Source organism: Danio rerio, chromosome 10 (assembly GCF_049306965.1).
Source record: "Danio rerio strain Tuebingen ecotype United States chromosome 10, GRCz12tu, whole genome shotgun sequence".
Taxonomy (NCBI): Eukaryota; Metazoa; Chordata; class Actinopteri; order Cypriniformes; family Danionidae; genus Danio; species Danio rerio.
In genome coordinates this window covers 2047665-2075501 of record NC_133185.1, presented here as the reverse complement: position 1 = coordinate 2075501, position 27837 = coordinate 2047665, and the positions used below count along the sequence as shown (strand labels likewise).

At 41.9% G+C, this 27837-nt stretch overlaps 2 protein-coding genes across 3 annotated transcripts in view; one reads left to right on the top strand and one right to left on the bottom strand.

The window, feature by feature from the left end:
- LOC141376283 (uncharacterized) overlaps positions 1 to 27837 on the top strand; it is a 778518-nt gene that overhangs the window by 430620 nt on the left and 320061 nt on the right. The window lies entirely within an intron of this gene.
- sgsm1b (small G protein signaling modulator 1b) overlaps positions 1 to 27837 on the bottom strand; it is a 40423-nt gene that overhangs the window by 9827 nt on the left and 2759 nt on the right. Inside the window, exons 3-20 of one of the 2 annotated variants that reach the window (XM_073914321.1) lie at positions 26711 to 26786; positions 22090 to 22252; positions 21636 to 21788; positions 19978 to 20045; positions 19730 to 19872; positions 17622 to 17753; positions 17425 to 17546; positions 17194 to 17261; positions 13592 to 13755; positions 13385 to 13511; positions 11715 to 11841; positions 11571 to 11635; positions 9247 to 9392; positions 7947 to 8075; positions 6821 to 6991; positions 4337 to 4408; positions 2685 to 3615; positions 1771 to 2570 (exon numbers count right to left, since the gene is read on the bottom strand). In XM_073914321.1, coding sequence (XP_073770422.1) covers positions 1771 to 2570; positions 2685 to 3615; positions 4337 to 4408; positions 6821 to 6991; positions 7947 to 8075; positions 9247 to 9392; positions 11571 to 11635; positions 11715 to 11841; positions 13385 to 13511; positions 13592 to 13755; positions 17194 to 17261; positions 17425 to 17546; positions 17622 to 17753; positions 19730 to 19872; positions 19978 to 20045; positions 21636 to 21788; positions 22090 to 22252; positions 26711 to 26786 — 3657 coding nt within the window. Of the gene's footprint in view, positions 1 to 1770; positions 3616 to 4336; positions 4409 to 6820; positions 6992 to 7946; positions 8076 to 9246; positions 9393 to 11570; positions 11636 to 11714; positions 11842 to 13384; positions 13512 to 13591; positions 13756 to 17193; positions 17262 to 17424; positions 17547 to 17621; positions 17754 to 19729; positions 19873 to 19977; positions 20046 to 21635; positions 21789 to 22089; positions 22253 to 26710; positions 26787 to 27837 lie in introns of both variants that reach the window. The other variant, XM_073914320.1, reaches the window with a different exon arrangement.

Below are 27837 nucleotides of genomic sequence, written 5' to 3'. Positions count from 1 at the left end.
TGGGCAGGTGCATTAATATTTTGTATTACCTGAAAATAGTCCCCAGCTAGCTAACTAGGCAACAGTGCTGTGTAATATCATTGTTCCTGCTGCCATTATTACGCCAGAATGAGAGTATAAGTCCTAGACATATCGGCCTAGAAAATAGCAACTTTTTATTTTCTATCAATCTTACACAATGTACACAATGTGTCAAGCTTTAAGTAGGAAGACTGTCTAAACTATCAATTTCGAGCGAGACGCTAATGGTCTAATCTGATTTAATTATCTGTGCTAAACTAAGCTTAAAGTGCTCCGGCCAGATTGGCTCAATGGATTAAAAAAACAGAATATTGAGTAGGGGGCGGGGCTTAGTTTCAGTATGTTGATGTACTTCCAACAGAAAAAAAAAATATTAAGTAGGGGGAGGGACTTTATTCAAGTATGTTGATGTGCTTCCAACTGAAACTGAATATTGAGTAGGGAGTGGGACTTTATTCAAGTATGTTGATGTACTTCCAACTGAAACTGAATACTAAGTAGTGGGCGGGGCTTTATTTCAATATGTTGATGTACTTACAACTGAAACTAAATATTAAGTTGGGAGGCGGGGCTTTATTCAAGTATGTTGATGTACTTCCAACTGAAACTGAATATTGAGTAGGGGGCCAGACTTTATTCTAGTATGTTGATGCACTTCCAACTGAAACTGAATACTGATTAGGGGACTGGGCTTTATTTTAATATGTTGATGTACTTCCAACTGAAACTGAATATTGAGTAGGGGGTGGGGCCTTATCTCAGTATGTTGATGTACTTCCAACAGAAATAAAATATTAAGTAAGAGGCGGGGCTTTTTTAAGTATGTTGATGTACTTGCAACTGAAACTGAATATGGAGTTGGAGGCGGGGCTTTATTTCAGTGTGTTGATGTACTTCCAACTGATACTGAATATTGAGTAGGGGGCAGGGCTTCCTTTTTGCGCATCATTCCCTCATCAAACTAACAATAAGAGGGGTGTGGTTAAGAATATTGATATGCAGTTGCTATAGAAGCCCTCAAGTTGACGTCAACAGAAAGACTGCCAATTTTAAACAAGGAAGCAAATGTCCAGACTTTAAAAAGCTTTTATTAAGCCACATTATTATTATTTACCTTTTTTTTTTGTCTGTCAATTTTTTATTTCATTGTATGCGCTTAGGTGGATATTATTATTATTTTTTTTACTGTAGTATTGCCATAAAATCCATATATGAATTTAATAAAATGCTCAGACTTTAATTGAAAATGACCAAAACCACTTTTTCAGTGGATTAACTTGCACAAATTACTTATTCACCTTAAGAATAACAATGTGAGCAAGCAAAATAAACATTGTACATTTTGATTTTACCCACACTTTAAAGTACACATGAAATCTGATTTTGTTAGCTTAGTTTAGTATAGTTTGTCCTTGTAATCTTTAACTGAAATCTGAATATGCACTTCCTGTTTGTGTTCAGTTAAATTCTCTTATTAGGTCAGTCTGAGGTATTGGGTGTGGCTAACACACTTAACCACGCCCCTCCAGCTGTCAGTTTTGACAACAAACAGAAATGGTGAGCAGGAGGAGTCTGTTAGGTTGTAATAACTCTCCCCAAACCCTGAATGAAATGTCTACTATACTACAGCCAATCAGCTTGCAGTAGAAAAAACAAGCCACGCCCACTGCTTTTTCATTTAATATACCATTTCTCTAGTAACTGTGTCACAATATGCTTCTGGTTCATGCGGATTTTAAGGTGATCTACCGAGTAGGTGGTCCCGATTGAGGACACTGGTGAGGCGATGTCGTTCTTGTCTCCGGTGACCGCTAGAGAGTCTGGTTTGGGGAATAAGTTGTCCATCTCGGGTTCCTCCTCAGAGAGCGCAGAATCGGTTCCCTCTGGGGTGGTGTTGACGCCTGGCTCCATGCAGAGCTCCAGAGCAGGCATTCCCATGGGCGATTTCTCCCCGGCGGCGATGCATGGAGCCACAGGACGAGCCAGGGTCAGAGGCGTCCTGCACATGGAGGTCTCAGAGGACATGTACACCACAGATGAAGGGATCTCCTCCATCTCCAGAGCCGACGGAGAGTCGTCGGACATGTCCGGAGACGGTTTGGACAGGGATGTGAGCGGCCCGCAGCTCTCAGACTCCGATTCTGTCATCTGTTTGATTATTGATCTGGCTCGGTTGTGTTCGGAGTCCCAGCTGATGGTTTGTGGTGCGGTTTGAGGCACATTCTGTGGTCCAGATGAGAGATTTTGGGAGGTTTTCATGTCGTCTAGTGTTGATTCTGGAGCAGATGGTTGACATTTGGAGTCTTCGTTGACTTTTAGACCTGTTGCTTGCTCCATGTTTAATTCAGATAATAGATTTTGGGAGGTTTTCATGTGTTCAGGTGTTGATTTTGGAGCAGATTGTTCAGATTTTGAGTCTTTGTTGACTTTTAGACCTGTTTCTTGCTGCGTGTTTGATTCAGATGAGATATTTTGGGAGGTTTTCATGGCTTCTGGTGTTGATTCTGGAGCAGATGGTTGACATTTGGAGTCTTCGTTGACTTTTAGACCTGTTGCTTGCTCCATGTTTAATTCAGATAATAGATTTTGGGAGGTTTTCATGTGTTCAGGTGTTGATTTTGGAGCAGATTGTTCAGATTTGGAGTCTTTGTTGACTTTTAGACCTGTTTCTTGCTCCGTGTTTGATTCAGATGAGATATTTTGGGAGGTTTTCATGTCTTCTGATGTTGATTCTGGAGCAGATGGTTGACATTTGGAGTCTTCATTGACTTTTAGACCTGTTTCTTGCTCCGTGTTTGATTCAGATGAAAGATTTTGGGAGGTTGTCATGGCTTCCGATGTTGATTCTGGAGCAGATGGTTGACATTTGGAGTCTTCGCTCACTTTTAAACTTGTTTCTTGCTTTGTGTTTGATTCAGATGAGAGATTTTGAGAGGTTTTCACATCTTCCGGTGTTGATTCTGGAGCAGATTGTTGAGATTTGGAGTCTTCATTCACTTTTAGACCAATTTCTTGCTCCGTGTTTGATTTTGTGTCTTCATCCACAATTGATAAAGACACCGGATCTGCATCTTCAGCCTGCTTTGATTCTGATGATCGGCTTTCCTCAGCGGGATCTCTTGATGGCTGAACTTCACACTTATTTACTTCAGACTTTCTTGTTTCAGCACCAGCATTCACTTCATCTTCTTTAGGTTCAGACAGATTGGTTGGATTTTTTGAGATTGCATCTTTGATCTGATCCGTTTCAGCCCTAGACGTTTCAGAAGTCTGCAGTTTGCTCTTGTTTTGAGTAGTAATGGCAGCTTTGTCTGTATTCTGAGTGGTCGAGCTGTTTTCTGGTTGCTCCTCTTTGGGTTTCTCCTCTATGTCAGGCTGATTTCCTTTTGACTCTTGTGTTGAAGTCTCCTCTGTGCTGGGAGAGCAGTCGGACATCGCTGAGGTCACGGAGAAGTTGCGGGACGATGGGTGTCCGGAGTCTGGAGAGCTAGTGCAGTTCGGCAGAGCGCCGTTGGGGATTTTGGGCTGCGGCTTCTCGTCTTTTGGTTTGGGCTCAGATTCGATGGGATCCACTTCATCTACCGAGCCAAACACCTGTGGATGGCCGAAAAACACAAAAATAGAAATAAATATATAAAGCCAGAATAGTTTACACAAATATTTCACGACAAAATGTAAACAATCATTTACTCAACATCTATATGAATTCATTCATTTTTAGCTTAGTCCCTTTATTAATCAGGGGTGGCCACAGCGGAATCAACCTTTAACTTATCCAGCATATGTTTTACGCAGCGGATGCCCTTCAAGCTGCAACCCATCATTGGGAAACCCATACACACTCATATACACACATACATACACTATGTTCAATTTAGCCTACCCAATTCACCTGTACCGCATGTCTTTGGACTGTGGGGGAAACCGGAGCACCCGGAGGAAACCCACGCAAACGCAGGGAGAACATGCAAACTCCACACAGAAAAGCCAACTGACCCAGGCAAGGCTCAAACTAGCAACCTTCTTGCTGTGAGGCGACAGCACTACCTACTGCGCCACTGCGTCACACATTTATATGAATTCAATATAATCAATATTATCTTAAACATTCTCACTTAACTCAAAGTTAAAATAATGCATCACATTCCCTTTAGTTCCATATATAGCTCCATATATCCATATCTAAACTATTGACTTATTAGTCATTAAAGAAACCGACAAAGTCTACACACGAAGGAAGCAAAATTAAGAACAAAATGAGCAAAGCCTTCAGTATTGTGTTGTGTTGTGTTGTGTTGAACGGTGTGTGTCTGACCTGAGTGCTGCTGTTGGAGTCGCTGTGTGATCCTGCGTGACTCTGTTTATCTGAGTTGCTGCTCTGAGATGACTGCACACACAAACACAACAACATTATCACAACGCAACACAATGCAAACCTCACCAATACATTCATAACTCATCTGGAGGGCCTTCGTCATACCTGGCTTAAGCAATCTAACTTGATTTTTAAAATCCTAATTGCAGATCTCTGGCTAATTTGATTCTTCAAATGAGTTTGTGAAATTTCTGGATGATCTGATCTGAGATTACTACATGTGCTCGTGTGAAAGACACGAGAGAGACAGTGATACAGCCAATTTGATGGATGGGGATGATTGGGAGGCCATGATTGTAAGGGCCGATTGAGGGATTTTGGCCAGGACACCGCAGTTACCCCCCTACTCTTTACGAGAAGTGCCATGGGATTTTTAATGACCACAGAGAGTTATGACCTCGGTTTTACATCTTATCCGAAAGACGGCGCTCACTGACAGTGTAGTGTCCCCTTCACTTTCACTGGGGCATTAGGTCTTACACAGACCACAGATTGAGCGCCCTCTGCAGGCCTTACTAACACCACTTCCAACAGCAACCTAGTTTTCCCATGTGGTCTCCCATCCAGGTACTGACCAGGCGTAGCCCTGCTTAGCTTCAGTGAGTAGCCGGTATTCGGCTGCAGGGTGACATGGCTGTGGCATCATCTGATCCATGTTCAAGGATCAGCCATGTGAGCAAAATGACGTAGCAACCAAAACGGTTTGTTAAATGATAAGTAAGAACTGTCTACAGTTGTTGTAGGCTATTTGTACAGGCTTTACTCTTGTGTCAATAGCATAGTATTTATTCTGTATGAGTATTGTATTATTCTACATAACTGACTGTTTCTTAATCAAATGGATTAGATATTACTATCTTTTTAAAGGTGCCGTATGTAAGTTTGACACCAAGTCGTTGAACCAGGTATTGCACTCTTGGATGAAAACAAATGCAAGCATGTTTGGAACCACCAGGACCCTTCCTAGAGCTAGCCGGTCACCTAAACTGAGTGATCGGTGGAGAAGGGTCTTAGTCAAGGAGGTGATCAATAACCCGATGATCACTCTGTCTGAGCTCCAGCGTTCGTCTGTGGAGAGAGGAGAACCTTACAGAAGGACAACCATCTGTGCAGCAATCCACCAATCAGGCCTGTATGGTAGAGTGGCCAGACGGAAGACACTCCCCGCCTGGAGTTAGCCAAAAGCCATCTAAAGGACTCTCAGACCATCATAAACTAAACTCTCTGCTCTGATGAGATTAAGATATAAGTCCAGGCGTTACATTTGGAGAACTCCAGGCACTGCTCATCCCCAGGCTAATAGCATCCTTACAGTGCAGCATGGTGGTGTTGGCATCATGCTGTGGGGATGTGTTTCAGCAGCAGGAATTGGAAGACTAGTCAGGATAGAGGGAAAGATGAATGCAGCGATGTACAGAGACATCCTGAATGAAGACCTGCACAAGAGTGCTCTTGACCTCAGACTGGGGCGACGCTTCATCTTCAGCAGGACAATGACCTGAAGCACACCGCCAAAATATCAATGGAGTGGCTTCGCAACAACGCAGTGAATGTCCTTGATTGGACCAGCCAGTGCCCAGACCTGAATCCTATTGAACATCTCTGGAGAGATCTGAAAATGGCTGAACACAGTCGCTTCCCATTCAGCCTGATAGAGCTTGAGAAGAACTGCAGAGAGGAATGGACAAAAAATGAATCTGATTTTCATGTCGGAGTCTGCTACTGTCACACATTTTGGTCACGGACGCATGCTTTGAGAGCCTTTCTGAATGAATGAAATACACTGTTTTCCACCAAGGCAACCTGGGGTGCTGAAATATATTTGGCTAAACTGGCATTTGGCGGGTTAAAGAGAAACAAAGACAGATGTTTTGGCACATATCACACATTTTCAAAGCACTCCTGCCCTCCAGGGTTGTGAGTGAGGTCTCGGACCTGGAGTCAGACACTTCGGCGGCTCCTCGCAGAGGGTTACCACCTGCGGCACCTAGACCTGCTCCGCCTCCACAGCCTGCTCCATCAACCATGCAGCAGAGTGATCGGTCATCCAGCAAACTCCCAGTGTCGGTAGACACACGTCTCCCTTTCCTCTTCGAGGAATGTGGGTTACGTTCATAACCAGGACATTACGAACGTAATCCACTTAAATTTGCAAAAACAATTGAGTTAACTTAATTGACTTTTGTTGGGACTGCATGCAGCAATTGTGTTGAACCCAGCATTTTTTAAAGTGTATGAAGAACGGACCCTTGCTTCGAGCTGGTTTAAGCTTACAAACCTCTATGACAACCACTCCTGGATGAGTTTTGAAGAACCAAACTATACTAGATCATGTCAAACCATCACTAATCAAATCAACTGAGTGATTCACGTACAGGGAATGGACCCCTGTTGTATATGAATGACTTGAGCGTTAATACTGACATCCGTGCTGATGGTGGAGTCCTGGCGTGACCCCCGGTCCACACTGGCACCAGACGCACATTTGGCCAGAGCGGCGGCGTGCTGCTCCTTCTCCCGCTGGCGCACGATAGCTTCACATCCCAGCCACTCGCTCATGGTCTGCTCATAGCACGCTCGAATCTGCTCGTCCACCTACACAGAGCAGACGGTCATTATTCTGCTGCTTCAAGCTAGCTTTAGCTACTGTTTACACCTTGTCCCTTCATGCATTTGGTTTTCTGATTGGATATCGATCTAACTGTGGAATGGGCAAGTGTGAAAGCTACTCGCATCAGCATCGATATCTCAATGTGATCATTTGCAATAGTCATGATATGTAATGTTGAGTTTGTTTTGTAATTTAATGATGCCTGTGATAAGGCGAAACGGTGGCTCAGTGGTTAACACTGTGGCCTCACAGCAAGAAGGTCACTAGTTTGAGTCCCGGATGGGTCAGTTGGCATTTCTGTGTGGAGTTTGCATGTTCTATATGCAGTGGAATAAAATGTGGTGCATTCCCCTGCTAAAAAATCCAGCTTAAACCAGCCTAGGGTGGTTGGCTGGTTTTAGCTGGTCGACCAGGCTGGTTTTAGAGGGGTTTTGGCCACTTCCAGGCTGGTTTCCAGCCATTTCCAGCCTGGTCTTAGCTGGTCAGGCTGGAAAATGACCAGCTAAATCCAGCAAAATCCAGCTTGACCAGCCTGGTTTATGCTGGACACATCTGGTTTTGGCTGGGCTCCCAGCCAGCTAGGCTGGTCAAGCTGGTTTTAGCTGTTCATCTCCCAGCCTAACCAGCTAAGACCAGGCTGGAAATGGCTGGAAACCAGCCTGGAAGTGGCCAAAACCCCTCTAAAACCAGCCTGGTCGACCAGCTAAAACTAGCCAACCAGCCTAGGCTGGTTTAAGCTGGATTTTTCAGCAGGGTCGACTCCCTTAGTCGACGTAACCTATGCTTAAATTGCATATAGCGTGGAGTTGGATGATTTATATCAGCTTAGTGGAGACCCATTTATGTGACCAAATGTAAATATAACTGTCTTCACAAATCAAATGAGAGAGAAACAGGTGTAAACAGTCCCATATTGACCAAAGCATCACTGTTGTTGACCTCTTTGCGTTCTTCGGGGCTCATGGTGAAGTGGTAGTGTCCTAAAAGGAAAGGCCACACCTCTTTCCGCAGAGACGGCTCCACACCACCGTAATACACCAGCCGCAGCAGCTCCTCCTCCTCGTATGCCTGCAGAGCAGACACAGCGGGATACTCACAGTTTATAGTTAGTTACTATCAGCAAAGGGAAAGGGAAAGAAATTCAGTCATCTGATAGCAAACCATACATAAAATACATAACAAAACTGCACACACACACACACTCGGAATATATAAATAAGAAACAAATATATAAATAAAAATAAATAATAATAGTTAATTCATTTATAATAGTAATACTGCATAAACAAATCAAGCAACTCATGTTTTTATGCTGCGTTCACACCAGATGCGGAAGACGCGGATAGATCGCACCATTTGCGCGTAAATAGCCACGTGAACATCTGAGTTTACTCGCTTCATTCGCGTGTCAAACCCCGTTTCATTTGCGGGTAAAATCCACTTCATTCGCGAGTCAAATTCACTTCAGAACAGACGCGTACTCACATGATGGGCTTTTGCCTGCCCGGTGACTCTAGCTAGCCCAGTTTGATGAACTTTTTATCAGTGTCGGCTGGAGGATTTTCCCCGGGACACCCAAAACAGGTGTACGTCACAATCACTTTCCCACAAGAGCAAGCTCCTAGAAGTTAAGTCAATGCAAACGCGCGAATAGACATGCTGCGTCGCGATACGCGCGAATTGCGCAAATGGTGTGACACGTCATTGAGCGTTGATTGATTAATGCAGCGCGAATGTCCGCTGAAGTTCAGACTTTCGAACTCAAGCAATTCGTGCAAAACGTGCATCAAATGCGCAAAACGCTCAATGACGTGTCACACCATTCGCGCAATTTGCGCGTATCGCGACGCAGCATGTCTATTCACGCGTTTGCATTGACTTAACTTATATATCACATGCGCTAATGTAAACGCAGCATTATGCTTACAATATCAGAGAGATGCTTTTATAGATTTCTTTTGTAATTTTTTAATAGTTTCGCATCAATATTTTTACACATAGTACTAGTAAGATACTGCTATAGTTTTATCAATATTTTTTGAACATTTGTTTTTCAATTGTTTAAATAAATTAAGTTAAAATAAATAAGAAAAGTTCCCTTCGCAACTTGCTGAATTTGTTTTACTACTGTATTTCAATTTACATTTATTTTAGTTAAAGGCTTAAGCTAACTAACATACATGCTGCACAACAGTTATCAAATGATAATTAATGAAAGATGTAAGAATTAGACACTTACTGAGCAGTCCTGTAGAAATGACTTCCACACGTCTGCCGACAGTCCGCCTTTGGCATCATATGGGATGTCAGGCTCAACAATAGTGGCATTTACCAAAGCCGAGAGGTGCGTGCGGACAGTGGAAAGATGACGGCAATACGCCAACCCTTAAGAACACACATCATATCATGAGGGAGTTACCTGAGAAAGTGCATTTAGCCATAAAAGAGTCAGCCCAAGGCATAGGTGAACTAAGCAGCTGCTTAAAGCCCCCTTGGCCACCAGGGGGGGCATTGTTTTTTTTAAACCGAGGCTCATTGCCGATATGTACCCAGGGGTCCGTTCTTTGTACGTGGATTACTCAGTTAGCTGGATTTGGATATTGACGATTTGACATGATCCAGGATTGTTTCCTTCTTCAAAGCTGATCTGAGAGTTGTTGTCATAGCAACAGTTCTGCTGGGTCAAACCTGATCGGGAGCAGGTTCAATTCATATAAACAGGACTATATATATATATAAAGTTATAGTCATTAATAAAATAAATAAAGTTATACATATTAATAAAACGTATGCAATCTGCACCCTCGAAATGAAAGTACAAAGACTGCCACCTGGTGGTGCAAAGAGAAAACTTATTAATTTGAACTTTTTAGATCGCTTTAGTACAATTTGTGTATAATAGAAATGCACAATATGTGACTTTTTATTAAAGCAATAATACATTTATGCAGTCATGAACATGTTTTGATAGTTAATATGCCGGTGATTTGATGCTTTACAAAAGTTGCAGACGCCTTTACCAATATGAAAATGCTTTTCTAAACAACCAGTTATTCTTTACAGTGATTAAAAAACGGCTACGATAATAAAGAAAATCTTTTCTAAATGTGGAACTAAATACATTGATTTGCATTGAAATACATGATGAATACTCTTGACACATGAAAGTGTAAAGCCTGCAGCTCACAACAAATGTGTAAAGTTACTGCGTGTCATATTTAACAAACCGTTTACTGCTAATTTGATGTAATTTTGCTCACATGGATAATTGAATATTAATCAGATGATGTCATTACGCTGCTGTGCCGTCAGCCAATCGTTGCATTGCTGATCATGATTTCGAGGATCGATAGATCTGTCCTTCACAACACACGCAGCGATCTCAGATCAGTTTATCCAGACATTCTAATCTGATTCGCGAACTTGTTTGAAGAACCAAATTAGCGAGAGATCAGTTATCAAGATTAAAAGATCCATTATCTGCCAAATCATCTTAGATCATTTAAGCGAGGTACCCCAGGACCCCAGGTCTACATTTCTGGTGTTCAGATAACATCTGCTCGCAGTTTTTGCATTTGCAAATCCACCAGAGGCTGCTGTGTACGCTTTTTGATAATCACTAATTTCTCCAACCCAGGCTCATTCTGAAAGCGTAGTGCTATATACGTTTCTGGAATCTGGAAGTTTCTGGGCAAACTGGTAACACCAAAAAGCTGTCCATACAGAGGTAAGCGGTCAGCAGTAGCATGAAAAGGAACAGAAGCTGTCATCGCCATCCTTCCGCCCTATAGTGTTCGTTTTACAGACAGAAATGGATCCAGATGTACCTCTGGTTACATATTTTGCAGTCTCCAGAAACATAGACAGGGGTACTTATCCACAATGAGCCTGTGTTGGTTTTTTATTAAGTTTAATTATTCTTTAAATAAATATTAACGAATGTTTATTTATAAATTGTGATAAAGTACATCCAGAAGGTTGTTTTCGCAGAATAAACCCTTCAGTTTTACACAACAGTGTAAATTCACGACGATTCACGTCGGGCTGCCGATAAACTGGTTGGCCTTTATTCTGTGATAAAAACTTCCTAGGTGTACTTTATCATGCTTTTTACATTGCTTCTATTGATGCCAAAACAACAGCATAAACTACTATGACAATGGTCACTTCAGGTACTGATTATGGGCTTTATGTAGTGTTGAATGCTGCCAGTGTGAGTTTAAATACCATTTATCACCATACTACTGAAAGCAGCAGCAGATAGTTCACCTCAGATCTTGAAAATCAACCAGCGGACGGTTTGAAAATAGAAGTCAGAACTGTGATCTAACCGTGAGTCATTCGGTAGCCTTTTAATAATGTTAATTAGATTAAAAGACAGGCAAACTGCTTGTTGCTGGAATCTTGTCGCATCTCATATTGTTAGGACACGGTGTTAAAGTGTGTGAATAATCAAGTATTGACAATAATATTGTTCGCATTAAGTGGCCCTCAAATACAATTCTGCTTAGAGCCCCCCTGAAGACTTGGGCAGGCCCTAAATAAAAGTCATATGATACGTACAGCCGTAGAAAGCGCGGGAAATGATCTGGTGCTTCATGGTCTCGCAGAGTAACTTGAGCGGCGCCCTGTTTCACACAGACATCTGCAGTCAGGCTAAAAGCATACACAAAACGCTAAAACCAAACATCACAAATCCAGACTCGCCTGTCATGGTTGCATCCGTTGGGCAGCCCGCCGTCCGATGAGCCGTTCTGCGAACAGGAAGAACAAGACGACTTCCTGGGCGTCGGCTGCCACATATTGACAGCCTGCTCGATCAGTTCTGGAGCCACTTTAACATGATCAGAACGTCAATCAGCATCATATTTACATTAGACAATACAATGGAGTACAGCCAAATTAGAAAAGGAAAATGTTTATCCATTTCTCAGTGACTATAGGTCATATATTTTGGTGCACGAAACAGATTTATTAAACAGAAATATTTATTAAAATAATATTTTAGTCACCAAACATTTGAAACATATTTTTAACATAAAACTTAAACATATTATATCAGCAGATACAGTTGAAACCAGAAGTTTACATACACTCTAAAAAAAGAAACATAACCATTTTTTTAAACTGTCTGATGGTAAATCACTAAACGTTTACTCTTTTAGGTCCGTTAGGATTACCTAAATGATTTACATTTGCTAAATGCCAGAATAATGAGAGAAAATTTTTTTTGTAAGAATTTTTTATTATTTCTAGGCAGTTAAAAGTTTGCACACATTTTTTTAGCTTTGCTTTTAAACTGTATAACTTCAGTCAAATGTTTTGGGTCTCCTTCCACAAGCTTGCAGGAATTTTGGCCCATTCCTCCTGACAGAAATGGTGTAACGAAGTCAGATGTGTAGGCTGTCCTGCTCCCACAAGCTTCTTCAACTCTGCCCACACGTTCTCTATAGGATTGACATCAGGGCTTTGTGATGGCCACTCCAAAACATTCACTCTGTCCTTAAAGCACATTTGAACTAATTTGGCAGTCTGCTTAGGGTCATGGTCTGTCTGGAAGACCCATTTGTGGCCAAGTTATAATCTCCTGGCTGATGTCTTGAGATGTTGCTTCAGTATTTCTCCATAATGTTCTTCCTTCATGATGCCATCTATGCTGTGAAGTGGACCAGTCCCTCCTGCAGCAAAACAGCCCCACAACATGATGCTGCCGCCCCCATACTGCACAGTTGGGATGGTGTTGCTAGGCTTGTGCGCTTTCCTCTTTGTCCTCTAAATGTAACACAGCTCATTACAGCCAAACAGTTCAATCTTAGCTCCATCAGAGCACAGGACATGTCTCCAAACATGAGTCTTTCCCCAGTGTCATTCAGCAACTGTAATCTGGCTTTGTTGTTGATTCTGGCTTGTTGATTCTCCATGTTGTCACACAAGGAAGCAGTGTGTTTGAGCTTTTCCTCCAACACTATTCTACAGTTGTGCCTCACATTAACTCAAATGTTGTCAATTAGCCAATCAGAAACTCCCAAAACCTCGACATCATCATCTGAGCTTTTTCAGAGGCAGAATAATCTTACTGTGTGTAAACTTGACTTTCAACAAAAGTTATCTCAATTTCTCAACAAATCTCTCTCTCATTATTGTGCTATTAAGCAGAACAGAAACACATGTGATCATCCTAACTTACCTAAAGGAGAACAAGTTTAGTCACATTAACATCTGACTTTTTAAATTGGTTATGTGCCTTTTTATACAGTGTATGACAAACTTCTGCTTTCAACTGTAGTACCGATAGGACTGATAAAAGTAGATTCTAATGTCTGCTCTGATAATAAATGGCTTGTATAAAACAGCAGACTAATATCACGTGAACATACCGAACTCTTGACTGCCTGGGTATATAATCCGGAACACATAATCAGTGGCCTCATCTTCATCTTTGTCAGAGAAAGACTCGCAGGATCCATGCGGACTCCTTTTGCGCAGTTTTGGAAAGACTTTTCCCTGGGGAAGGAGCATGAAATGTTCTGTAAAACATATATTTGTTGCATAAAGTATTCATAGATTAATAGCGTTTGGCAAACCTTTCCTCTTTGAGACCACAGAGGAGGATCCAGCTGCCCATGAGGAAGGAGACCTGTTTCCAGACAGGTGAGGAACTGGAGCAGGTGTCCTCCTTTTGGGAACCGAAACGGAGGCCTTTGGATCCCGTCTTGACTGACCAAAACCACAGTACCACCACTGTCCACTAAACACATTCAGAGAGAACTTGTCGCATGAATTAAAAGGGACATGTCACTTTTATAAGGGGTTTAAACACAGTTGTGTGTGAATATAAGCAGCTCCTAATGGTAAATAATTGTATTTATTATAATCAGAAGCACTTTGATTGACATTCTCCCTTTGTACTTGTCATGAGAGGGCGAAAGCCCTGCCCACTAATTACCATCTCTTTCTCATTAGCATAAACAGCCATAAGGGTGAAGCAGCTGTCCGCCATTAAAGTTTTGAATCTGCAACACATAGGCATTTATAGCTCCACCCCTTTTTTTAAAAGAGGGCTGGGAACACAATCTCATTTGAATTTAAAGTGACAGTCACCAAAATGGCACAATTAGTATCAAAGCCTCAAAGGGGCAGTTTTAAAGAGGTATAAAGTATTATTTGTATGTTATTTTGAGCTAAAACTTCACACACACGCACTCTAGGGACATCAGAGACTTACTTTACATCTTATTTACTATGAACGTGATGTAACAACGACAATAACGAACCCATTAGATATACAAAAACAATATGTTATGACAAGCACATGAAGTTACATCATATAACCCAGGATATCGGGCCACAATGAGGTCGATAATTAAAACAGTTGTCATGCCCAAATTTCTACTGTAAACAGAAGTACGCAACAGTAGGCCGGCCTCCGAGCTCTTCTGATTGGTCCACTGCTTTTGGATCAAACTGTGCTGATCTGAGCTGCGCTGAAAGTTAAAGATCTTTTAACTCTAAATGACTCCAGCGTAACGATCAAACACATCCATACAGCACGATCACACTGAAAAACAATAGAAAAGTAAAAGAGAGGAAGAACGCATTCTGTGTGAATGTATCTCCTCCTGTGCTTCAGCCTCTGTCTGGCACAATACAGTGCTCTACATCCATGCAGCTAGATAAATGTCCTCGTGCAGATCAGAGGAAACCACTGAGGCATCACTGCGCTGTATTTTAGTAATGTGACTTTACTGTCGCATTGGATAAGTTTGGTTTATCAGCTGTCTTTTCTGATTTGTCTTGCACAGGACATTGGTCTACTCTGGTTGTGTTTAATGGTGCTATATATAAAAACCTGGCATCTACTGTTTTCCTTTGATTTGGTGCCATTCAATGGAAAACTGTATACCTAGGAATAGTTGAGACCGAGGATGTGTGGGGTAGTCGAGCAATCAGTAAGTGAAGTGGAGGGGGTCGGGTCTGGGTGGTGGGCTTGTTGCTTTGTTGGTGTTGTGTGTGAATGATTTATTTATGAAATATTTATAGACTGTATATGTAACCCCACCGGTCCTACACCACCCGACCCGCTCCGAGCTGGTATCGAACCGGCGACCTTCCGCATGAGAGTCGGTTGCTCTACCAAGGAGGCTAAAGACCATGGCCTCTAGCGAGGCTTACCTGCACAACACTTACTAGTTGGCCTCCGTTACACATACACATAGTATTTAAATGACCATTTAAATCATACACTACAGTCATATTAGATCATCAATTCCCCTATAGCCAACCCAAGTTCATTCTGAAAAAGTAGCCCCGCGGACGTTTCTGGAAAGCGTTTTTCATCGCTCGCTGGCTGCGATGGCTCACCTCCGTGTGAAGGACTTTCCTGCCGCAACCAGTTTGTCCGCTTAGCTCGCAGTGTTACATCGGTGGAGCAGAGGCCTGGAGGAGGAGCCTGCCGGGGCGATGAACGGTTTCTAGTCCAGGGAAGAGCAGTTCCAGAAATCAGGTAAGATGAAAAACAGAATCCAAAAAATAAAAGCGAACGAGTTTGTGACGTGGCGAGAATGCGGCGAAACCCAAAAACGCGGGCTGGAGGAGGAGGAGAGTGGCTGGGTTGGCCGATTGGCTGATTGGCCGGCCGCCCAGTTGATCATTCAGTCCGTCAGTCGGACAGATGGTCGCTTGACGGCGGCCTCCGGTGGCTTTTCGTGCGAGAACAGCACGGGCGGGAACGGCGCACGCTCCTGAGAGGCATTCGAGACGCGAAAAATCGTGGCACAGCGGCCTCTCGCGAACTCGCGAAAACAAAAATTTGTTTGATTGCACAAATACAAATCCGCGGGGCTAAGTTTCCACAATGAACCTGGGTTGCCTATAGCGCATGTGTTTTAACTGTGGGGGAAACCGGAGCACCCGGAGGAAACCCACACCAACACGAGGAGAACATGCAAACTCCACACAGAAATGACAGCTGGTCCAGTCGGGACTCGAACCAGCGACCTTCTTGCTGTGAGGCGACAGTGCCAACCTTCGAACCAAAAATTGTGGTTATGTAGCTATATAAATTTGTTATGAAATTACTTTTCAATTAACCATTTAGTAATATTAATTAACTAAATGTACTTACTATATGATTGGGGTTAGAATGTGGGTTAAGTTTAGGGTTTGTTACATGTAATTATGCATGATTCGTTGTAGTTACTGTAGTTAGTACTAAATTAAATTTAAAGTGTTACTGCAGTCTGTTCTGTTTCAAGAAGTTTGATTGTTTGTTATTTCACATGTCAGGTGTTACAGGGCTAAATGTGTTCGATATCTGTCACCAGCTCGGTCCCAGTTATTCCCTTCACTGGCCAGCAGAGGTCTCTCTCACCGGACTTCTAACACAACGGCTGCGCCCGAAACCGCCCACTACTCAGTAGGTGCTGCATTTGAATTTAAACGTACTACTCGGCCGTTAGAAAAGTGCGTTCTATACAGTATGAAAGTGAAAAGTATGAATGGAATTCGGACGTAGTACATCCGCCATGTTGTCATGGTCAAGTGTCCTACCTGCGTTAGTTGCATCGCCTCACTTCCATTTATGAATTCTCTCGCTGGGCATTATGGGATAGTGCAGCATGCATGGGATGCGCACTCCAGAATCTCGACGGAAGTCGTAAGTCATACGGGTACTTCTCGCATACTGATTTTCGAATTCTATGAATTCGGACGTACTTTTAGCGTACTATATAGTATGGAAGTATGCGGTTTCGGACGCAGCCTACATCCCCCAGAAGCCCCGAATCTGTCACTGATTGTGCTGCACCTGACTCTGATCACACACACTCCTATATAAGCAGCACCCACGCTCACTTCATTGCGAAGTCTTGTTTGCCCTGTCAACATTACCAAGCGGTTCTCCTTGTATTATTATTGTTTGCCTGTTACTGACCCGGACTGCTCTCGACCTTGTTTTCCTTTCCCGACCCTCTGCTTTCTTAACTACTTAAGCTGCCATCCCTGATCTATGTCGGTTGCAAAGACCAACGAGTGTTTGCTGCCTGCCTTTAGACTATCTATGCCTGATCTTCATGTGAGTGTCTATAACAACATTTGGCGTGTATTTCTGATTCTACTGATCTCAATAAACATACTGCAGACGGATCCCTCTGTGTCAGCTTCCTCGTTACAATATCGGTATATTCACCTTGCTGATGGCAGTGCAGATAAACGATTTCCTCTAGACGGATGGTCATCGCGAAATCCCAATAAACACTATGGAGAAAATAAAGAGACAGCATTGTGGCCTTAAAATAAATCTTAAAATACTTTCTAAATAATAAATCATCAGTCAAGGTATTTTGAAATGCCCAGGATATTGTGCATGCTTATTATCACGATGTATACAGAATTATTGAATATCTACTTAATTCATCACCTCTTTTCATAATCAAACTCTGTGTTTCCGTTCATCAGCTGGTTCGGCGTCCATTTCAGCGTCATGAGATCTGCCGTCTGGTGTAGAGAAAGGTATCCAGGGATTGCTTCCATGTCGTCTGTCTAAAAGAGCAGATTTATTGCCACACTTTCATTAAAATGCCATATCTCTGCCAAACATCTCTGTAGCTGACTTACCGGCTGCACGAGGACATTGTTCTTCCCGAAGAGCAGCGTGGCTCTGGAGTTTTGATGAAGGGATTCGACGTAATCCCGAGCCCAGAGAGAAGGCCTGTCATCCATACTGCCGCTCGACTGCCTCTTCTGAATCTACAAAACATTTCATAGATAACATGGATATAGATATAAACAGTTCACTTCATTGGAGCCCTGCACTGGCCTTAAATTTAAGCCCAGCCCTGGCCTGAGACGCAGAGGCTGTAGCCTGGCCCTTGTCCAACAGCTTATTCCGACCCGAAGCCCGTTTTTTTTCCATCAACCAGCTTACACTGTTAAAGCCATTAAAATAGACCAGATTTGTATTTAATAGACAGTTGATGTTTTTTCGTTTAGTTTTTTATCAGAATAATTTAGAGAAACGTTTGTAGTTTTTTTTGTTTGTTTTTGTAAATGCAAGATTTAGTTTAAGTGACATCGAAATTCAAGCGGTATGTTGTCCACGTTGCAACCCAGGCTCATTCTGAAAACGTAGTCCCGCAGACATTTCTGGAGACCGCAAATTACGTAGCCGGAGGTAAGCATGGCTGCGTTTCATTTTCTTAGGCGAACGCAGCGGGGCAGTAAATTGTTCCTTTTTGAGCTTACCGACTGACCATTTACCTCCGTGTGGAGGGTTTTCCCGTTGCAACCAGTTTGTCCAGTTAGCTCGTCGTGTACGTCGGCGGACTTGAGATACAGAACTGACCACGATGACGACCGGGTTCGAGTCCAGGGAAGAGTGATTCCAGAAATCCGGTAAGACAAAAACAGAATCCAAAAAAATAAAGTGAACGAGTTCATAACAGAGTGAGAATATGGTGAAATCCGAAAACGTGGTAAAAAAAATCAGACGAAGGCTTTTCTGGTTGGCTTTTGTAAATTGTTGGTTGGGTTTAGGGAAGTAAGCAGGTGTGCAGGTCAATCGATAAAATAGGTTGGGTTTAGGGAAGAAAGAGGGTGAGCCGGCCGGTCAGGGCCGGAGCAAGCTGAACTGCCGCTCTAGGCAGAGGACGATCACGCCGCCCTCACCCCAATGTGAAAACGAAAGTGACCGGTTATGAAAATGAAGTGAGATGTTGCGGACCTTTATTCTGCCGCCCTATGCGCGGATATAACTGAGAATGCGCGGGTGCTGAGGGAGGGAGGTGTCGCGGACACCGCGCTCTCTATTCTGCCGGCCTATGCGCGGATATAACCGAGGACGCGTGGGTGTCGCGGACCTCTATTCTGCCGCACTATGCGCGGATATAACTGAGGACACGCGGGTGCTGATGGAGGTGTCGCGGACGCCGCCCTCTCTATTCTTGCATCTATGCGCGAATATATCTGAGGACGCGGGTGGTGAGGGAGGTGCCAGGGACATAACTGAGGACGCGGGTGGTAAGGGAGGTGTCACGGATGCCGCCCTCTCTATACTGCCGCCCTAGGCGGCCGCCTAGGTCGCCTCTATGGACGCGCCGGTCCTGCGGCCGGTCCAGTCAACCATTCAGTCAGTCAGACAGACGGTCGTTTGACAGCGGCCTCTGGTAGGTTTACACGAGTACAGCGTATGCGCGATCAGCACTCGCGAGAGACATTTGAGATAAAATCTGTCATATACTTGCTCATTTTTTTATGTATCGTGATCGAGCCTCATTTTGTGCATATCAAATCGCAAAATCCAAAAAAGCTACACACCATATATTTTTGACTGTTTTTAATGGAGACATTTTTTTTTTACCCATTTTTCCATAATAAAATATTATGGTGGGTCTTGAGATTGAATTACTTGCCTAGGTGGGTCCCGGAATAAAAAAGTTTGGGAATGCCTGCTCTACTGAATGAACAGTTGAAGTCCAAATTAGCCTTGTGATTTATTCTTATTCCTGTGATTTTTCTTTTTCAAGCATTTCCCAAATGATGTTGAACAGATTCAGGTATTTTTGACAGTATTTCCTCCAATATTTTTTCTTCTGAAGAAAGTCTTACTTGTTTTATTTCGGTCCTGCATCTAAAGCAGTATCAGCCTCGGTTTCTGATTCAAGAAATGACCACTGCATAATCTCATGGCCTGAATCCAAGCATTAAATATGAGAAGTGTGTCTTACGAGAGCCGGGCGTTTAGTGGGCGAGTCCTGCCGGCAGTGTCCGCTGTGAATGCGGTGTCTCTGCACCAGCTCATCAGCTGACGGATCCGTCCAGAAGTGATTGGCTGTCTTTGCTTTGGTGTACTCCAGTGCGCAGGGACCCACTGAATGTAAGACCATCACAACATTTCAGTTACACAAGACATTTTTGAACATGACAAGATGCTGTACAAATGCTGAAACGTCATTAAAAATAACAATACTGATACCTAGCAGAGATGCGAGGATTGGGCCGTCAACGGGATCTCGCAGAAGAGCTTCCCTTTCGTAAAACTTACTGAAATACAATAAAATAAAGCGAATACAACTTACTGGAACACATCAAGACATTCAAACATGTCTCATTATTTGATCCTAATCTGCCAAGGAAACAATAAAATGTGTACAAAAGCTGGATTAAGTATACAAAATAATTTAATTAAATATATTGACAATATAATCTAATGTTCATTCATTAATTCATTTTCTGCCGCTTTTCCGGGGCCGGGTCGCGGGGGCAGCAGTCTTAGGAGAGAACCCCAGACTTCCCTCTCCCCAGACACTTCCTCCAGCTCTTCTGGGGGGATCCCGAGGCGTTCCCAGGCCAGCCGAGAGACATAGTCCCTCCAGCGTGTCCTGGGTCTTCCCTAAGGCCGCCTCCCGGTGGGACATGTCTGGAACACCTCCGTAGGTAGGCGTCCAGGAGGCATCCGAAACAGATGCTCGAGCCACCTCTGCTGACTTCTCTCGATGTGGAGGAGCAACAGCTCTACTCCAAGCTCCTCCCGGGTGTCAGAGCTCCTCACCCTATCCATAAGAGTGCGCCCTGCCACCCTTCGAAGGAAACTCATTTCGGCCGCTTGTATCCGAGATCTTGTGCTTTCGATCATGACCAAAAGCTCATGACCATAGGTGAGAGTAGGAACGTAGATTGACCGGTAAATCAAGAGCTTTGCCTTTCAGCTCAGCTCCTTCTTGACCACAACGAACCGATACATCGACCACATTTCTGCACCAATCCGCCTGTCAATCTCATGTTCCATCTTTCCCTCACTCGTGAACAAAACCCCGAGATACTTAAACTTGGGGTAAGGACTTTCCTCCAACCTGGAGATGGCGAACCACCTTTTCCAGTGGAGCACCATGGCCTCGGACTTGAAGGTGCTGATTCTCATCCCAGCCACGTCACACTTAGCAGCAAACCACCCCAGTGCATGCTGAAGGTCCATGTGTGATGAAGCCAACAGAACAACATCGTCCGTGAATAACAGATGAAATCCTTTGGTCCCAGAACCGGACCCCCTCCATTCCAAGGCTGCGCCTTGAAATTCTGTCCATAAAAATTATGAATAAAATTGGTGACAAAGGGCAGCCCTGCCGTAGTCCAACCTGCACTCGAAACAAATCTGACTTATTGCCGGCAATGTGAACCAGACTCAGGGACGAAACGGCCCTCAACAGATCACCTCTGACCCCCATACTCCCCGAGCACCCTCCACAGAATGCCACGAGGGACACAGTCGAATCTCTCCAAGTCCTCAAAACACATGTGGACTGGTTGGGCATACTCCCATGAACCCTCGAGCACCCTGGTGAGGGTATAGAGCTGGTCCAGTGTGCCGTGGCCCGGACCAAAAAACCGCATTGTTCCTCCTGGATCCTAGGTTCAACCATAGACTTTCCCCGGGAGGCAGTTTAGCCTAAAGTACCAACATACCTGTTTTGTTTTTTTTATTTTAAGTCGAACTGAAGTAAATCAATTAAATCACCGTCTATAAAAAACATATGTACCTTTAAGTCAATGTTTTGAAAAGGAAAGGCACGGTAGTTTGACTGTGTTTAGTGTAGTCTGCATCAACACAACATTGGTCATCATTGAATTGTTCACCTGCTGTTCTCCACCAGGTACAGGACGATCTTGTCCAGCAGCTTCTGTGTGAGCGCAGTGCGGATCCAGAGGTGTTTGATGGCCAGAGGAGACAGGTTTGGCGGCCTGGGCTGCTTTCGGACACTCTCCTGACTCATCTGGCTCTGGTTTTGTCTTGTGTTGGGAAAATTAAAAACATAATTACTGAAAAGCAAGTTCGCTTAGACCAGAGGTGTCCAAACTCGGTCCTGGAGGGCCGGTTTCCTGCAGAGTTTAGCTCCAACTTGCTTCTGCTAGGAAGTTTCTAGTATATCTAGTAAGAGCTTGATTAGCTGCTTCATGTGTGTTTGATTAGGGTTGGAGCTAAACTCTGTTGTATAGCACCTTTGAAAAAAATGGCACAGACAATGAAAACAAATTAATCCAGAAATATGTGACTTTGACCAAAGCATTAGAGGTGAGCGCTGTTTCTCACTTGTTTTCAATGATTTGTTCCAGCTCCTGCACCTTTCGGCAGAGATCCTCTGCTGGAGGGAACATCTTGCCCACCTTCATAAACAGAGCCGCCAGTTTGTTGCTGCGCAGGAATCCAGCGGCCCGTCGCTTCAGCCCATGAAGAACACACGCTTCCACAACCCCTGCACAGAGAACACACAGGTATACAGTACAATATACAGCAGAACTATCATTAACGCAATAATAGTATATGCAATATACAGTTGAATTCAGATCTATTAGCCCTCCTGAATTATTTAGCCCCCCTTTATATAATTTTCCCCCAATTTCTGTTTAACGGAGAGCAGATTTTTTCAACACATTTCTAATCATAACAGTTTTAATAACTCATCTCTAATAACTGATTTATTTTCTCTGTGCCATGATGACGGCACTTAATATTAGACTAGATATTCTTCAAGACACTTGTATTCAGCTTAAAGTGACATTTAAAGGCTTTACTAGGGTAATCAGGGTAAAGTTAGGGTAATTAGGCAAGTCATTGTTTAACAGTGGTTTGTTCTGGAGACAATCCAAAACTAATATTGCTTAATATCACTAATATTGACCTTAAAATGAGTTTAAAACAATTACAAACTGCTTTTATTCTAGCCGAAATAAAGACTTTTTCCAGGGGGGGAAATATTATAGGAAATACTGTGAACAATTCCTGAATCTGTTCAACATCAACTTCAACTGTAGGGATCACAGTTGTGTGATGAATTGATTTAATTCACCCCCCAATCAGATGGGGCTGTATAATCTTTAGCCCCGCCTCCCTTGTAGTTGGAGTTCTGCTATTGGCTGGAGCCCTCGAAGCTGAACCCAAAGCTGAAAATAAACATTAATGGCGGGAAAATGACAACAGCCAATCCGAGTCAGAATATCTGTGCAGGTTTTTACTCATTCATAATGTTTTAAAGACTAAGGGCCGTATCATACACCCGGCGCAAGATGTGTATGGTGCGATTTGCTGCTATTTTCAGACCAGCGCAACAGTAATTTTCACGTTTTGCACCACGTTGTTTTAATAGCAAATCCATTTGCGCCACTTTATGCACTCATGTGTGTGCTGGTCTATAGGGGAGGTGTGTTAAGGCGCATTGTTGAAGCGCTGCTATTTTGAGGAACTGAAATAGACTGCAATAGACCTACTAAAAGCTGCTCTAAAGTCCAGTGTTAGTTATGCGCCTATGCAGGTCTAAACACTTACACACTGCTGATTACACACAGGATGATCAGCAACACACACATATCTTTACAGATGAACACAATTAAATGATTAAAATGATCCAGAAATTATGAGTTTCTTCATCAAAATAAACACTACTGCCTCCATGCCTTCTTCGCCTCGGGGGGCTTTTTCAGTTTATCCATGACGATCTGCATCTGTATAATGTGATTTTTATTAGCAGTGTTATTGATTATATGCAGATTTATATTTGTTTTAATGTAAACAAGAGTAGATTTGTCCACCTGTGGGGTTTTGGAGACGCCTGCATCAGCATATGAGGATAAGAACAGGACGTGTGTTTGGAGATAACTCAGTTTTCTGACCACACTTTGTTGTTATTGTTCATTTATACCTTTGCTGGAGATTAAAACTGAATTTAGAAATAGTTTTGACACAAATCTTTATGCTTAACAAACTAAATTAAATATGTGGGCTAATGGATGTGTTCAGTGCAGTGAGTTTCCACCGTTTCCTCACTCCACTAAAGTAAAGGAGTAAAGTAAAGGAGTAAAGTAAAGAGGCTGAATGGAGGAGGCTCGTTCTTTATCCTCGCGCTGCAGATGCTCTGTTTAACTGTTTTTTCGCTTGTGAAGCGTTCAGTTTTTACACTTACAATGTCGCCATATAAAAAGCAAATGCACCATGGAGTGACGCAACTGACAAAAAAAAGGGAATGAGAGACGAGACTCTGATTGGTTTAATTCACATTATGCTCAAAACACACCCAGAACTCATTAAGAGAATAAGCACAACCCTGTTAGAGCGTATTTTACAATAATATTATAGCAAAAGTGGATTCACACCCGCCCTTAATGCTTATGCTTATGTTTTAGACTTTGACAGTTAAAATAGAGCCCTAAATGTTTGCACTTCGACACCTCTTTTTTCTAAAGATCTAAAAAATACCTGTTCATTTTAATATCATTAAACAAATGAATGACTTCGAAAACACAGCTAATAAAAATACAGGTTTTCTAGGGAAATTTTATATCGTAAAAAACAAAAATACCGTTACCGTAATACTCGACAACATTATCGAATATATTCCTATACATTCCTTCATTTCCATTCGGCTTAGTCTTTATTTCAGAGACAGCCACAGCGGAATGAACCACCAACTATTCCAGCATATGTTTTACGCAGCAGATGCCCTTTCAGCTGCAACCCAGTACTGGGAAACACTCACATTCACACACACATTTATTCATCAACTTAGTTCATCAGTTCCCCTATGGCGCATGTGTTTGGACTGTAGGGGAAACCGGAGCACCGGGAGGTAACCCAATGCCATTACAGGGAGAACATGCAAACTCCACACAGAAATGACCCAGACAGGACTCGAACCAGCGACCTTCTTGCTGTGAGGCCACAGTGCAGACCACTGAGCCACCGTGCAGCCCCTGGTATTAAAAAATATACAAGAACCATTACTTGCCAAAACATGTAAAGGTGTCTGTTGTTAACACTCACTAGTGAATGTTTTACACCAGCCCTGAACACCGCACGAACGCATCCAGAGACTCCTCGCAGTGTTTATTTACTCAGTTGCAGAAGTAAGTCAATAATCTGCTGGTGCGCCGTCAGGAACAGATTGTTAAATGGAGGTGGTTTGACGAGCGGATATGATGTGTGCCATCAGTCAGACTCTCATAACCCATAACAGTAATGAGGTGTCCTTCAGCAGCCCACTCACCATACTGACACACACGCACACATCACTTTATTAAACACTACTGAGGGAAAGAGCACACTACAAGCTACTTTACCAAGGAAAATACTTATTCGTCACATGCAAAAGCATATAATGTTTGTGTATATGCTAAAAAAAGGGGTATAATAGTGAAACTAAAACTATGAAACTAAAAATAACTCCAAAATCAACAGCATAGAATTTTAGTTACTCGAAATGGTCACACTTTAAAACAAGGTTCCATTAGTTTATGTTACTTAATGCATTTTATAATATGAACTAATAATAAACAATACTTTTAATAAGCATTTAATAATCTTGGTTGATCTAATGTGTTATTAATATCCAAAGTTGTCCGGTGGGTTAACAGGAACTAACACTTCATATATTCATTTTTCTTTCGGCTTAGTCCCTTTATTTATCAGGGGATGAACTGCCAACTATTCCAGCATATGTTTTATGCTTTACCAACTGCAACCCAGTACTGGGAAACACCCAATACTCTCTCATTCACACACACACACACACACACTCATATACTACAGGCATTTTAGTGAAACCAATTCCCCTATAGCGCATGTGTTTGGACTGTGGGGGAAACCGGAGCACCCTGAGGAAACTCACGCCAACACGGGGAGAACATGCAAACTCCACACAGAAATGACAACTGACCCAGCTGGGAGTCGAACCAGGGGCCTTCTTGCTGTGAGGCGACAGTGCCATCCCAGAACTAACAATGATTGACTGTATTAATATGTAATAAATGTATTGCATGTTGTTTGTTTATGTTAATAAATCCATTAATTAACATTAACTAATGCAACCTCATTGTAAAGTGTGTGACCCTTAAAATAAATAAACGTTACCTCAAAAAAAAAATAGTAAAAATCTTTAACTTTAATTTTAACTTACAAAATAAAATAATAATATTAAATAAATATATAAATGTATATAACTGAAAAATAAAACACAATAAAATTAAGACTATATATATATATATATATATATATATATATAAATATTTCTAATTCTAAATACTTAATGAATTTAAAATACTAATAAAAGATTTAAAGTATGGCGATGATACTAAAATAAAAGATATAATAAAAAATGTAAAATAATAAAATAATAAATAAATACACACATTAAGTTCAATTATAATTTAAAATAATAATAATAATAATAATAATAATAATAATAAAAATAAATCGAGCCACTGCCAATGCAACAGTTTTCATTTTCACTTAGTTGTGATGTTAATAAATAAATAAACAATAAAAATAAAATAAATAATAAAAAACATTAAATTAATAAAACTTTACTCAATTTAAAATCAAAACAAAATATCAAAAAATGTTATTCAAAACACTTAAAGTAAACACAATACAAATAAAAATGTTTATAGCATCTTAATGATTCTACAATAACACTACTAACTATATATTATGAAACTATATAATACAACAATAATACTACTTCTAAACTACTGCACATATTTTAAAAAACAGTTACTAACAAGAATGTTTTTTATAATTCAATACAAAAATTATAAATAAATATAGTCATTAATTACAATTAATTCATTAATAATGATAAATCAAACAACATAGAATTTACTCAAATGCAAATAAAATTAGCATAACTATAAAAATCTGAAAAAACGAAATATCATCTCACCGCAGAAAGAGATGATGTGACTGCTGTCTTCATGCACAAACTTGCGTGTCACGGCCTCCTCCATGATCTGCTTGACCTGAAAATCCAACAAGGTTTAATCCAACACACTGAAATAACGCTCCGCCCCCTACTCAATATTCCATCTCAGTTGGGAGTACATGCAAATATTAAAATAAAGCCCCGCCCCCTAATCAGTATTCCATTTCTGTTTAAGCACATCAAAACACTGAAATGAAGCTCCGCCCCCCACTAAATATTTCATTTCAATTGGAAGTACATCAACACACTGAAATAAAGCCCCGCCCCCTACTCAATATTCTGTTTCAGATGGAAGTACATGAACACATTAAAATAAAGCCCCGCCCCTGCTAAATATTCTGTTTTAGTTGGAAGTACATCAACATACCGAAGTAAAGCCCCCCCCCCCCTACTCAATATTCCATTTCAGTTGAAGCACTTCAAAACACTGAAATGAAGCTCCGCCCCTACTCAATATTCCATTTCAGTTGAAGTACATCAACACACTGTAATAAAGCCCCGCCCCCTACTTAATATTCAATTTCAGTTTAAGTACATCAATACACTGAAATAACGCCCCGCCCCTACTCAATATTCAGTTTCAGTTGAAGTACATTAACACACTGTAATAAAGCCCCGCCCCCTACTCAATATTCATTTTCAGTTGAAGTACATCAACACACTGTAATAAAGCCCCGCCCCTACTCAATATTCATTTTCAGTTGAAGTACATCAACACAATAAAATAAAGCCCCGCCCCCTACTCAATATTCCATTTCAGTTGGAAGCACATCAACATACTGAAATAAAAGTACGCTCATTTAAGGCAGATTGGCAACAGAACAATTCACCATGCCTGAATCGTTAAGGAGGAAAATGCAACTTAATTTCTGCTAGTGTCTTGGCCTGTACATTGATCTGACATGAACCCAATTGAGCATTTTTGGTTCAACTTCACCACCACCCAGCTATGTGCAGGAACTTTGAGGAGTTTTAACATTACAGTATCTACCACAAAAGACCATTCATCAGCTCACTGTATATATTCATAACTTCCAGATATCACGTTTTTATGTTGTGTATTGATGATTACTACCTAAAAATGCAAG